This window comes from Hipposideros armiger, unplaced genomic scaffold, assembly GCF_001890085.2.
Source record: "Hipposideros armiger isolate ML-2016 unplaced genomic scaffold, ASM189008v1 scaffold_139, whole genome shotgun sequence".
Lineage (NCBI taxonomy): Eukaryota > Metazoa > Chordata > Mammalia > Chiroptera > Hipposideridae > Hipposideros > Hipposideros armiger.
This window is the reverse complement of record NW_017731489.1, coordinates 2,981,403-2,995,932: the sequence shown is the minus strand read 5'-3', so window position 1 is coordinate 2,995,932 and position 14,530 is coordinate 2,981,403. Positions and strand designations below refer to the sequence as shown.

The 14,530-nt window shown below is 42.0% G+C and overlaps 1 protein-coding gene across 1 annotated transcript in view; it reads right to left on the bottom strand.

The window, feature by feature from the left end:
• Positions 1-13,022: 13,022 nt before the first annotated feature.
• Positions 13,023-14,530, bottom strand: part of COG6 (component of oligomeric golgi complex 6) — a 46,223-nt gene continuing 44,715 nt past the window's right edge. The window contains exon 19 of the mRNA XM_019650319.1: positions 13,023-14,067. Within this exon, the coding sequence (XP_019505864.1) occupies positions 13,920-14,067 (148 nt within the window). The 3' untranslated portion in view covers positions 13,023-13,919. The remainder of the gene's footprint in view (positions 14,068-14,530) is intronic.

Genomic DNA, 14,530 nt, shown 5'->3' with positions numbered 1-14,530 from the left:
TTACTCGGGAATGTTTACTTTCCCTCACCAATCACTCAATTCACTCATTACATAAATCTATGGAAGTTCATTAATATCTGCAAATTATATTGCGAATTTTTCTGGCCCTTTCTCCTCACTAACATTGTTCTAGTTTGGGTCCTCATCATTTTCAGCCTCTACTGTTGGTTGCTCTGTTAAACTAGTTAACCCTCATTGCCAAATGCCTCAGGTTCACTTATAATTTTGGGATTGGACGTTGCAAGGAATAAGGAATAGTTGCACCTTTTCATGTTGCATGTGTGTGCATGCATGCACACATGCATACACCCCCCCGCCTACCCACACATTCATGTCATCTGTTCAACCACAAAAACTAAGAATACTTAGAATACTAAAATATTAGAGCTAAAACTAGCCTTGAGGATAATCTACGTCAATGTTTCCAGAACCAAATTGATTACACTCACCTAGAGTATTTCTAAAAATCAATGCTCTGATCTCCACTCTAACACTTTCATGTTGGATTTTTTGAAACTTATCCAATCAAGTCTCCTGAACGGTTATGTTTGAGAGTTATCGATCCCTGGACAAAGGAGCGTCTGAGGTGCAAAGGTGACCACTGTTCTGCGTCCCACACTTCCAGTGAGTCACAGAGACAGATTCAGGACTCCTCACCCGCATCTTTGCCTTTTAGCGCCAGTGGTATTTCATTGCCCTACGGTTGTCCATTTGAAAAGGAGCTGTTGAGAGGAAATTAACAAATGGCTCACCTCCTTGCTCAGCTCAAGGAACAGAAGCTCAAACTTTGGTGGGGAAGACAGGTATATGTCCAACAAACTGACATACAACGTGGCAAGTTGCGCAGCCTGATCGGAGCCCTGTGGAGTTCAGAACAGGAGTCGGGGTGATTGATGTTGACTAGAGTTATTGGAGTCTGGAAAGCTCGCAGGCAAAATGTCTGGTCGCTGCTTAAACGAACTGCTTTATCAGCCCGGCCTAAATCGCTTTGATGGGAACTGAAGGACTGCTGTTGATAAACTTCCATTTTATTGCCAATATGTCAGTAGCTTATGTTCCCACTTGATAATTATTCTCAGCCAAAACTGCCCACTTTTATTATTCTCGAGAAGTGAGCATCCAAAACAACAAGAACTCTCTGTCCCCCCCTTGAAGGCCCTTCTGCTCATGCGGGACACCTGTGTCCCTGGATGTCCTTAATGAGGTATTAAAATATCCTCATTACGAAACCATTCCAATGGCCCCAGTGAGTTGCTTACTAAAACGAAGCCATCGTCCGCCTGTCATGATGGACACCATCGCCCAAGAGAACTGCTGTCATTCTCCTTTGCCATTTTATTCTTTCTTGAATCAAGTTTCACAAGGTAACAAAACAAATTTATATAAGCCTCGGTAAGTGCAGAGACACCGAGAGCTTGAGAGAATCCTACACACAAGACAAAACCCTCAGCACCTACACACTGAGAGGCCCAGGCCAAGCCAAGGACTGAGGGAAACAACGGAAGTCACCTGGGCCCTGAAGGACCTCTTCCGATTGTGTAAACCACACACGAGGTCAGGTACCGACTTAGATAAAATGAGTCAGAGGGTTTCCAGGTGTCTGGAACCATCTCTGCTTCTGAACAGGATCTGTAATATTAATGGAAAATGGGGTATTTTCCTAAAAATTCCTTGTCTCAAAAACTCCTCCATTTATGTTCTCTAAGAGTTAGTGACTCTAAGATACTTGCAAGAGAGAGGCATGACAAAGCTCTGTGGACCCAAAGGAGAGTGACAGGGACCTACTTGTAAGGATCTCTACGAGCTGAGAAAACTAACCCTACACTGCTGCTCTTTAGGGCTTGCATCTGTCCCTATAGTTTTATTTCAACACTTGGCTCTCCCTGTTCCTTTTCAACCTGGTCTTCTCAGACAGAACCCACACACAGGCATTCAAGCTGACTCCAAAGCTGAGTGTGCCCTTCTACATTTAAGGCAGAAACCAGGACTAGAGTACAAGCCATCATGCCCAGGCAGGCCTTCCAGCAGCCTGCAACACACTCCCTGCTTTGGGTTGAGGAAAGAGCTAGAAATATAAAAGAGAACAGGCGGATATCTAAAACTCGTGGCCAAGTATGTTTAAGGGGGGAGTAAGCAATATTACTACACCTGAAATAAAGAATCTGTTTGTTCTCCTGGTTGAATGAAGGCCTTAGGGTTTAGTGAGGCGTAGGAAGTGGACACAGAGGTAATGATAGTGCTTCCTCATTCATGGCAGTAATTCCAAAGGGGGGAAGGAGAATGATAGTGTTGACGGTAATAGTGAGTTTATTGTCTGTCAGGCCCTGCCGACGTGCAGACAGACAAGTCACAGTCTGTTCTCAAGGAGTCTGTTAAGTCTTCAAACAATTCTGTAGAAATCTAATCTTTATTTTATCTGTATATCATTGTACTCAGCAAAGTTATTAGGTTTATAAAGGACAGACGAACTAGGGCCATGTGTGAAAACTGCAGGAGACAATTTCCATCAAGTATAAGAAGACAAAAAACCATTCATAAGAAACAAAGAGAGATGACCCTCCATGCCTGGATTAGAAGGTTCAGGAAAGGCGATGGGCCAACGACAGTGGCTCTAGACCCTGGAAAAGGCAAGAAAGTGTGTGATCCTGGAGAGCCCCAGAGGGGCCTTGTCCTTGCTGATACCCTGTCAGCCCCATGGGACTCACTGTGGACTTGTGGCCTGCAAAACCTTAAAACAATGTCTGTTGTTTTAAGACACTACATTTAGGGTAATTAGTTACAGCAGCAATTCATTGCAGCAGGAAACTGATACAACAGAGGAACAGGAGATTCAAGAAAGCACTGCCACGGGGACTCCCAGGCTGAGAGTGAAGGGACATGTCAACACGGCGGTGAGTGACGGGCACAGATGGTCAGTGACGGGTGTGGCGATTCAGAAATCTGCAGGAGCGAGTTCCACAAGAAGATGAAATGCATGGGCGTGCCTGATGAGAATGGGCTTTGAAGAGGAGATTCAGACAATGGGTAGAGTTCGGGGTTGACTTAGAAATGAGTACATGTAAAAATAGGTATATGAAAAACAAGAAAATAATAACTCTAGGAAGAATATAAAGTTGGGCAGGAAAGGCACTTTGAGGCACAGCTCTGAGCAGCATCATAATCGTTATTACAGTGTAAACACTGCAGGCTGACTGGTGCCAGGAGGTTGAGGGGACGAGGGTGAGAAGGGTGCTTGTATATGGGAAGAGTTAGGGGCAAGGGACCCTATGCACAATCTCAAGTTCTTTCTCCATGCAGCTCTGTCTTCTCTGGGAGTGTACTCTACCCAGGCTCCCTCTCCTCAATTCAGGGCATTTCGTGGGCTGTGCCAGATTCTCCCCTCCCTGAGCCCCGTCCTAGAAACCAGGTGGCAAGCTGGGGCAACTCCAAGGCATCCTTGGTTGATCAGAACCAACACACTGCCTAAGTGTGTACCGAGAACCTAGGGGCCACTCTGGGCTTCTTGGAAATGGTAACAAGTCACATACTGCTCAAGCGTCCTTGGAGTTTTCTACCTCAGCTCGGAGCTTGAGAACTGACTTTGCCAAAAGCTGTGACACAACCAGGACTCCCATGACCTGAATGAGCCTCTAGTAAAATATACAAGTCCCTTCCAAGAGCCAAATAACTCTTGTGACAAGCTGGAAGACACAGGGAGTGTGTTCTTGGATGGCCAGAGTCACCAAAATATTCTCTAAGTCAAGAAACAGCTCTTGCCTCCCCAGAGGCAGGAGTTACCGCCTACCCAGGAGCCTTAGACTCTCTCCCTCAATTCAGAGCTGGGAACCGTTAGACAGCCTCAGCAAGCCTGAGTCCCTGAACATTTTGAAAGTCTCCTCCTTATTCTAGGAGAGGCTGGTGCCGCACTGCAAGGCATGAGTGGCAACCACCCTCTACCCCAGCAACCTCCGAATTTTCTAGGCCCTCCGAAAAAAGCAGTGAGATGTGCCTCTGCTGGCCTTTGTCACCCCTGCGTGTCTGGGAGACGGGATGTCTAGCTCCAACAGCCTTAACACTGATTTCTAAATGGAGACACCTGGTCCCCCAGGGGTCTCATGGAAGAGATGGCAGAAGGGCAGTTGGACTCCGACAGCTGAGAAAATGCTGGGGGCTAATGTAAGCCCCAGCCATGGCTTCTGAACCCTGGGTGTGGGTCTGCCTCCTGTCTTCCTTGCATGGCGCCCAGGCCTGAGAGCCAGCGGGCCAAACTTCTGAACTGTGACGGGCATCTTGGGGTTGGCAGGCCACAGGCCAGGGTCCTTCCACCCCCTTTCCTTATGCCACCCCCTGGGAAGTGCACACGAGCTGCCAGTGTACCCATGCCCTTGGCCTGCTTGATTTTCTACTGCATCAGGCTGCCTGTCTTTGCCTGATGGAATAATTTTCTTTGTGAAAATCTAGGACTCTAGAGTCTGAAACACCCCATGAGGATGGCCCTGGTGCCCTGTTGTTTACTTTGGGGAGTCTGTAGTCTCTTATCTCCTAAGGTTTGCTATTAGTATTCATGTTGATGTCATTGTCATCATCCTATCTCTACTGTTGTTTTGCATGATTATTTCTATTAGTTTGCATATGATTATGGACTGTTTTTGTGGTCGTTGTTATGGAACATTGAACTCAGTTTCTCTGTTCACGAGGAGTGTCTGGTTTCCTGAAGCCCGTTACTGACGCTTTCTCCCAAGATCTGCCTGCACCCTGAGGCCGCACCTCTCCCCTTGATCCCTGGGTCTCCACTCTGGGACTAGCCCTTGACATGCTCCATGTGCCCCTCCTGAGGCTCGAACCCAGGACGCTGTTGGAAGCCCAGTGGAGAATGTCCTTAGGGCGGCCAGACCCGGACACCCAGGGAGGCCTCCTTGGCTCGCTGGAGCCCCCAAACCATTTCTAATTCCACTCGGGTGCCTAAGACTGCTCTTGCCATCCTGGAAAGGCTGGGAAACGTGTTACCAGATGCCTGAGCAGCCTCCCAATTTTCTACCATAGTCTAAAATCCGGGATCCAGCATTGCCCCAGAGGCACGACAAGGCTCTCCTAGGCCCACCTGAGCCTCTCTACATATTTATCAAGCCAAGAAATGCTCATGCCGCACTGCAAAGCATGGAGCTCTGCTGGCCTGAGGAACCGCAGGATTTTCTAAGTCCTCCAAAATCTTGTGAAGCTCTTCTGCAGGCCAGTGACGCCCCCTGCTGGTCTGGGCGCGCCATGCAGACTCCTTCGTGTAGCCTTCACTATGGAATGCAAACCCAGGTGTCTAGATCTCCACAGGTCTGGGTAGAACAGACGGCAAAAGGCCGGCCAGGAGGTGCTGGCTGCAATAACGCTAAGGGTTCAGTGGATGCTTCCGGATGCTGTCGTATCATTCAAATCAAATTGTGTGTGTGTACACGCACGTGTGCCTGTTCAGGAAACTTCTAATCATGGGAAAATCAGACACTTCTCTCACGGAAAAAGTGGATTCAAGTTTTATAACAACTACCACAAAAATGACCCCTAAGCATGGTTATAAAAATAGTGATGAATAACCGAAGTAACAATCAGGATGACAGAAATAATTTTAATACTGATATTAAAATTAAACGATGTACACAGTTGGAAATTACAGAACCCCTAATGGATGGCAATGACCCAGTTAGGTGCCTCCTGAGGTAGCTGGTGTCCCAGGATTGCACCACGTCCTGTGTTCCCTGTGGCTGAGAAGCAGCGGGATGGGACAGTCCCGGCCCTGCAGACCCCGTGTGACCAGGGCAAGTCCTGTGCAAATGCCTACAGCGGGGCTCTGAGCAGACGTGTGGGCACACATCCCTGTCCTGCCTTCCACTGGATGCTCAACAGTTTTTAGCAGTTTCATCAGATGGCTGTCTGGGAGGGTTCCCTAGAGGAGGACCGGACCCAGAGCCACCCCAGGGCCTCCCCCTGGGGCTCAGGAGCCCCGATGGCCGGGAGCGCGGTGCTCCAGCTCTCCATCAGTCCTCGCAGCCCGCCTGCCCGCCTGCCATCTGGGCCCGCTGGGCTCCTAAACCCCGGAACGGGTACTTCTGACATCTCTGCCCAGGGTCAGGAGGGCACCCTGACGCCAGCCTGGTCCAGGGCTTTCTGAGCCCAGAGCTTTGATCACTTCGGATTGAAATGGTATGTCCTAGGACATACAGGCTTACAGGCCTGAACGTGTCACTTCTAGGACCACGAGAGTGCTTCTAATTTTTTCCATGTGCTCAGAGAAGGACAGGACAGCCTCCTCATATCTCCCCGGCAAGCATGGGAGAGTCCCTGCCCAGAAGGGACATGGAGACACCAGATCAACCTCTGAGAAGACACGTGTGACATCGCTTCCCTGGAACTGGCTGTGTGTGTCTGTAGGTCAACCCCACCCATTGTCAGGAAGTCAGACATCCTCTAAGAATAGAGAAACTCGATACAAGGCTGTGTGACAACCACTACCACAATTATCCTTTCATATGTTAACCCGACCTTGCATTCCCGGGATAAATCCACTCAGTCGCAGCACACAATCTTTAAAATGTTTCAGGATACTGTTTGCTAGGATTTTGTTCAGGATTTTGTACTGACAGTCATAAGGGATATAAGTCCAGTTTTCTCATGATGTCTTTTCTGGCTTCGTTATAAGAATGACAAATACCGGCCTCATAGAGTGACTTAGGACGTGTTCCTCCTTTTGTATTTTTTGGAAGATTTGATAAGGATTAGTGTTAATTCTTTAAACATTTGGTAGACTTCACCAGTGAAGCCATCTGGTCCTGCGCTTTTTTTGGTTTTTTTTGAAAGTGCATTGATTACTGATTCAACCTGTTTGCTACAGGTCTGTTTAGAGTTTCTATTTTTTCTTTAGTCAGTGTAGAGACAGTTTGGATTTTTATAGGTGTTTGTCCATTTCATCTCTATGATCTAATTGTTGATATGTAATTATTCATAGTTCTGTTATCCTTTTTATTTCTGTAATGTCCCCCCTTTCCAACCTGATTTTAGTAATTTGAGTCTTTTTCTTGGTCCATTTTTTGATCTTTTCAAAGAACCAACTTTTCTAATCTATATTTTTAACATATCTATTTAAACACCTTTCTACATGCAATACTTAATGGTCAGCACACCCAATAACTGAAATAACATCATTCTTAATAAGACTGAGTAGGAAGCACTCCTGGGAACATATTCTTACATGTGTCTTAGACATTTGTCTGTACTCACTACATATGATCAGCACATACAGTCTCAGAAATAACACTCAACAGGCTGTGCAGGAAAATTTTTGAAACATCTTTTTTACATGTGTATTCAAACACATGTGTTACAGAATGGTTAGCACATCCATTCACGGAAATAACACTGTTATTTTTCTATTCTGTATTTTCTCTATTTCTGTTATAATCTTTATTATTTCCTTCTTGTTTTCAGTTTATGTTGCTCTTCTCTTTCTAGGCTTTTATAAAGTTGGGTTAATTTATTTCTTCTTTAGTGTAGGCTATAAATTTCCCTCTGAGTGCTACTTTTGCTGCATCCTGTAAGAATTGATATGCTGCTTGACACCGAACTAGAATTTATCCCAAAGTTTTCTCTAATTTCTTGTGTGATTCCTTCTTTGACCCACTGGCTATTTAAGAATGTGGTGTTTAATTTGCACATATTTATTCATTCTCAAATTTCCCTTTTGTTATGGAGCTCTAATTTCACATCATTGTTGTTGGAGAGCATACTTGGTATAGTTTTAATCTTTTTAAATTATTTGAAACTTGTGTTGTGGTCTAACACGGTCTAGTTTGGAGAATGCAGCATGTGCACTTGAGAGGAATATGCACTCTGCTGTTGTTGGGTGCTGTGTTCTATGGATGTCTACTAATTCTAGCTGGTGTATAATGTTGCCCGTCTTTTATTTCCATGATATTCTTTGTTTTGTTGATTCAACTTACTAATAGCTTTTCATTTCAGCCTCAAGAACTCCCTTTAACCTTCTTTTAGGGCAGGTCTAATGCCTGGAAATGTCTTAATTTCTCCTATATTTTCACAGGTAGTTTTGCTGGATATAGAATTCTAAGTTAACAGTTTTGTTCTTCCAACACTTTGAATGTATCATCCAATGCCCCCTGGCTTCTATGCTTTCTGATAAATCAAGTGTTAATTTTGAGGATCACTTATACATGATGGTGACTTCTCTTGCTGCTTTCAAGATTCCCTCTTAGTCTTTGGCTTTTGATAGTTTATGATGTGTATCTCTTTTGAGTTTATCCTACTTGAAGTTTGGTGAATTTCTTGAATACGTATATTGTTTTTTAAGTCAAGTTTGGAAAGTTTCCTGCCAATATTTCTTCAAATAGTCTTTTGGCCCCTTTCTTCCCCTCTTTTTCTTCTGAGACACCCACTGTTTGTATATAGTTAATATCCCACAAGTCTCTGAGGATCTGTTGATTTTCTTTCATTCTTTTCTCATTCTATTCCTCAGACTAAATAATCTCAATGACCTAGTTTCAAGTTTGCTAATTCTTTTTCCTGCCCGCACAAATCTGTTGTTGATCCCTATTGCGAACATTTAAAATTTCAGTTATAATTTTCAACTGTAGAAGTTTCTTTTTATAAAATTAAACTTCATAATTTTCATAAGTATAAATTTATAACTATAAAATTTGCAATTCCTCTTTATTGATATTCTCTATTTGGTGGGATAGTGTTCTCTCATACACTCCTTTAGTTCTTCAGACAAGTTTTCCTTCAGTCCTTGAACATATTTAAAATAGTTGATTTAGTCTTTGTTTAGTCAACATCTGTCCTTCCTCAGGAAGTTTCTATTGGCTGATTTTTTTTTCTGTGTATTGGCGATACTTTCAGTGTATTGTCAACTTTTTTTCTTGAAAAGTGGGCATTTTGATTATTATGTGCCCCTTCTGCTGGAAAATCAGATTCTCCCACCTGATCCCTCAGAGTTTGTTGTTATTGCTGCTTTTGTAGGTGCTATTGTTTTACTGACTTTTCTGAACTAATTAGGTAAAATTTATACTCTTGTGTGTCACCACTTAAAAGTCTCTGGTCCATCAGTTTAGATGTCAGCTAATGATTAGAGATTTCCTTGCAAGTCTGGAGCAAAAAAATCTTCTAGTCTTTGCTGGCAAATTCAGTGTGAGTGTTGGGGCATGCCTTCAACATTCAGCCAGGTGACGTCTAACTGCTTCAGCCTTTACTTCCTGCTTGCACAAAGCCTCAATGTCAGCCAGAGGTGACAGCTTAGAGTGTCTCTGGTTTTTCTTTAGCATGCATACAATCCTAGACATGTGCATAGCTTTCTAGATTTCCAGTAATGTGTCAGTTTTTTAAAGCCCTTAGGGATATCTCATTTCTAACCTTTCTTTCCAGGTTTTTTGGTTAGTCTATTGATTGCCCCAATGGTTATCCATTGCTTAGATTATCCATTGCTTACCCCTAACCACCAGTTAGAGCCTTTAGCATTGGGCAAGTTCCGAGTTAGACAAGATAAAGACAAGCTCTTCAAATGGGTCTTCCAAGGAGCCATGAGGCAGATCAAATAAGGAAAATCTTTAGGGGGGAAAAAAAACCAAAGTCCATTCTGCTTTTTTCAATATCAGGAATGTGGGGTGTTGTTTTCAAGGCTACTGTTGGGCTCGGGAGCAACGTATAGGACTCGCGTAAGTTAAAATACCACAAAGTATGCTGGTCTTACCAAGATTCAGTGTTTGTTTGTTTGTAATAAGCATAACCCAGTTGCTGTGAGTTTTCAGTCTGTTTTTAGAGTTTTGAAATGTTGGTTTTGGGAGCCAGTTTTATTGTTGCTTTTAGTGAGGCAGAATTTTGGAATTTCTTAATCCACCATTTTTGTCGATGTCCCCATCCATAATACAAATTTACATCTTAATCAAATAGCTAACTAATGCAAGCCAGTCATTATGATCATCTCAGTGAAAACTGTACGGCTGTGTTTTAAAGCTGTCTTCTCTGTGCTCCAGTCTCTTCAGCATCAAGCACACACATCCCGCTGTTACAAAGGACGCCACGTTGTCCTGGTACCTGCATACACAAGCACCCTATCAAATCACACTATGTTTACTCATAACACACATAACTATTTCTGTGCAAGACGAGGAATTCCTCAGCGACAGGTAACCCTGGTGCTTATCACAGAGCTTGGCCACTAGTGGGTATTTAATAAATATGTTCAGTAAGAATAATTTTTTAAATTAGCTAACATATATTGATTGCTAACTTTACGCAAGGCCTTGCAGTAAGAAAAATTTTTAAACTTTTTTAAATCGTGAAATATACACACACGAGTTCATCTTGTAAGTTTACATATGTAAACTTCAGAAAGTAATAAAATGAAGTCACAAACCAACAATCCAGTGTAAAAGTAGAGCATTTTTAGTAACTTCAACAGATCCTATGTTTCCCTCCCCAGAGACAATCTTGAATTCTGTTCATCATTTCCTGTATTTTCCTTATAGGTTTACAGCATATAGTCATAAATAATGTATAATTTTAACTTCTATTTAAAAATTATATAAATAGAAACATATATATTATTCTGTGATTTTCTTTTTTTGTTCAACATTATTATTTGGAAATCATTCTTTTTCACTACTATATAGTATTCCATTATGTAGATATCTCTAAAGACAACTGAGCTAATAGCAGTCAGGAATGGGTAGGCTATGTTGAGGTAATAAACAAGCAACCCTTAAAGAGAGGGAAAAAGAGATCCCAGGGTCAAGCCCCAGCATATGCCAATCTTTAGAAGTTACATGGAGGCAAAAAAAAAGCCAGGGAAGCCGGTCAAAAAGGGGTTTGGCCAGTGAAATGCAAGGAAAAAAGTAGAGAGTGGTGTCATGGAAGTCTGGAAACGATAGTCTTTCAAACAGAGTGTGTAGGATACTATTGAGAGTTCAACAGGATAAGAACAGAGAAGAACCCATTTGACGTGACAGCATACGATGCTATGGAAATCTCATCAGGGTTCATATTGGTGTAGTGGGAAGAGGCTGAAGCCATACTGGGGCACTTGAAAGGCATAAGGGCAGCAGAAGGAGAAGACAGCATGAGTAAACAGCCACAGAGACAAGCAGACAAGTGCAGTTGTTAGGATCTGGGAGGTGGGGCGTTTTAAAAAATATTGTCAACACTACAGCACTGTGTATGCTGCTGAGAATCTTCCTATAGAGAACTCACAAGTTGTTGATGAAGCAAAATGGGGAGAGAATTCCGAGAGGAACGTGTCTGAGAAGGTGCGAGAACGGAACCCGGAGCACAGAGGAAAGAGGCAGCCTGTCACAGGGTGAGCGACAGTCTCCAACGCAAACGGAAGATGGGAAGATGCGCGCAATATTTGAGGGCAGGAACACGAGGATTAATCTAACAGCTTCTATTTTCTCAGTGAATTACGAAGGTCGGTAACTAAGAGTGGGGGCAGAAAAGTCATCTTCAAAGTGGGGAAGTGAGTTTACCAAGAGACAGGGTAGAACTACAAAGCTGTATCGACAGCCACGTGAAGCCTGGGATCAAAAATGTAAAAAGTCAATCAATCCATGTATGTGGTTTTTCTCAGGTAACATTCACCTGTTCAAGCAAAGCCTCAGAGGAAGAAATGGAAAAGTTCAATGAGAGGTTTTTGCCAGGCAAACACCTTTTCTCTCTGAAGGAAAGGCTGGCATGCATTATCCAAGGTTATACTTGCGCTACACATCAAAACAGTTCAATTTGCAAACTATGAAGTACCTGGCAAATATAAGTGCTCTGCTAATGGATTAACACTTACAATCTTTTATTTTGACTTGGTTCTCAATGTTATATCAATATTTCATTCTGCTCACCAATCTTCCTTCCAATGGTTATCTCAATTTGAACCTATGAGGTGTGATCAAAAAATGTGGTGAATGTTTAAATTAAAAAATTTTATTACAGTGCAAGACACATTGCCACTTAATCCCCCTTAAAATACCCCCCTTCACTTTGAACACACTTATCCCATCATTCTTGCCACTTTCTGAAGCAGTTCTGGAAGTCCTCTTTCGTGTCTTTACCTCATCCTCCATCATGACAACACTCCGTGTCACACATCATTTCTGGTACATGGCAATTTCTGTCAAAAAACATTACAGTGTGTCCTCATCCACCTTATTCACCATCTCGGGCTCCATGCGACTTCTGGCTCTTCCACAAAGTCAAAATGGCCATGAAAGGTAAATGTTTTGAATCGATTCAGGACATCAAGGCAGCCACGACAGCACAACTAAAGACACTCAAGAAAAAGGACTTCCAGAACTGCTTCAGAAAGTGGCATGAATGATGGGATAAGTGTGTTCAAAGTGAGGGGGATTAATGACAATGTGTCTTCTACTGTAATGAATTATTTAAACATTCACCTTATTTTTTTATCATAGCGCGTATATTGTATTTCCTTTTCTATTAGTACATTTTCTTAAAACACTTTAATGAGATGTACAAAAATACTGCAATGATTGCTGCTCTAGATATAGTTTAATATTTTATTTGAGAAAACTAGGTAAAAAGTCAAATATACCTTTTTCCTAGAAAATAAAGGAATTCATTAATAGTAAGGCAACAATCTTTCTTCACAGTAGAAATAAGTTATATATTAATAAAATGTAAGCTCTTAATTTATATCACACTTTATTTTCTATCTTTTATATATCACATAAACTCATTGGAGGAAAAAGACTAAAAATACAGATTTATACCAAAAGAGATAATATATAATCTTCTTGTACCAAAAGAATCACATTAATAGATAACTATAAATCTCAGATAGATGAATAGGTCATGTTCTGTAAATATTAATTTATTACATAAATATTAATTTCATCTTACTACTTTTCAAAATATCTGAACCCAGTCAATTTTTTCCTTATGCCTCAGTTTTCTCCTTTATAATTTAGGGACTTACCTCTTTGGCTTTATCGGAAATTAGACATTTTGTTAATAAGAATTGTCCTCAAAATCTGACCAACAAAGAAAGTCACATGAAACACACTGAGATTTATTAAAAAAAAACAAAAAACAAAACAGTGATTTTGAATATTATTACAGGTAAAGTTCTAAAGTCAGAACTCAAATCATTCTTTAAGGGGCCACCATGGAGACAAACAACAATTAGTGTCAATTGGCAATTGCTACTTGGGCCTTTTCCTTCCAGTGTTAGGGTAGATCATTATTTCTTTGATTTGAACATCAGATAAAATTTGTACTTGGTTGCATTAGAGTCCTCCTTGTATAACAAATATCCATCTTGAACCACTAGATTCATAAGCAGGACAGGATGCCTACACACCTGAAACCCATCGGAAGTGCTAAACTTCCCCTTGAATTCAGTCCAGGGCACACAGAGTGGAATCCACCCTGTTTAAGTTACTTCTCTCTTTTCCCCTTTTTGCTGAGTGTATATTTCTGCTCCTCAGTTTAAGTACACCTAGTCACACTAATAACAGGAAAAAAATCGAATCTTTAGATAAAGAGACATTTATTAGGGCATATCCTCATACTAAATCTTAAACTTTTTATGTCTAGTTAATTTAGAACTAACCTTGTAGAAAATCCCTCAAACGCCTTGTACTACTTTTCCCCCCTGCACACACTAATACTCCAGAATAGCGGGGGAATGCGAACTGGAGGGTCGGCTAGCAGAGAACAGAGCATCTCCACACAGGGAACAGCGCAACGCTAACTCAGGTCAACACACGCCACTTCCACGTTACCGGGGCCAAAGCAGAACAATTGCTGGGACTTACAATCTTATGAGGCAATGACAACTGTAACCATCACATTTCAAAGTCAAGATTCACAGACTAAAACCGAAGAAAACCTTCAGCGTTTGGGAGATGCGATGTTTGGTGCCACAGGCAATAGCATCCTCAGGAAAGAAGCGTCTGCACTTGCTGAGGCAATCGGTGGAGGATGCTCTCTGGATCTTTGTACCCATTGGCTGGATTCATCACGGCAGCATACACTTCACTGTACGCCCTGCAGACTAGCTCCGTAGACTGCTTTATGATCTGCTCTCTATTGACAAACAGACAAAACGTGAAAACACAATCTGAAAATACTAAGAACTGTAAGAAACCTTCAAAATTGGACCCGTGCATCTCATTTTCATAATTATCACAGATACTATTAAAAAATCATTGTGCTGCTACACAAGTTACTTATCTTGGTTTTGAGATAAGACATTTTATATTTACTATTTATTAAATCCTCCCCATTGTATGAAGGTGGCAGGAGGGCAGGGACTGTTTTTTATAGATAGCACAGCTGGGCTATGCTTTTTCAACCATTCTAACTAGCTTTGCATTTTAATTGGAGTGTATATAATTACTTACATGGCTGAATTTAAGTCTATCACCCTGTTTTACATTTTCTCATCTGTTCTCTTCCCTCATTTTTTGCCTTTTGATATAATCGTTTTTTAACATTCTACTTTATCTTGTCTATAGGCATTTTAGACAATTTTTGTTTGTTTCTTCTG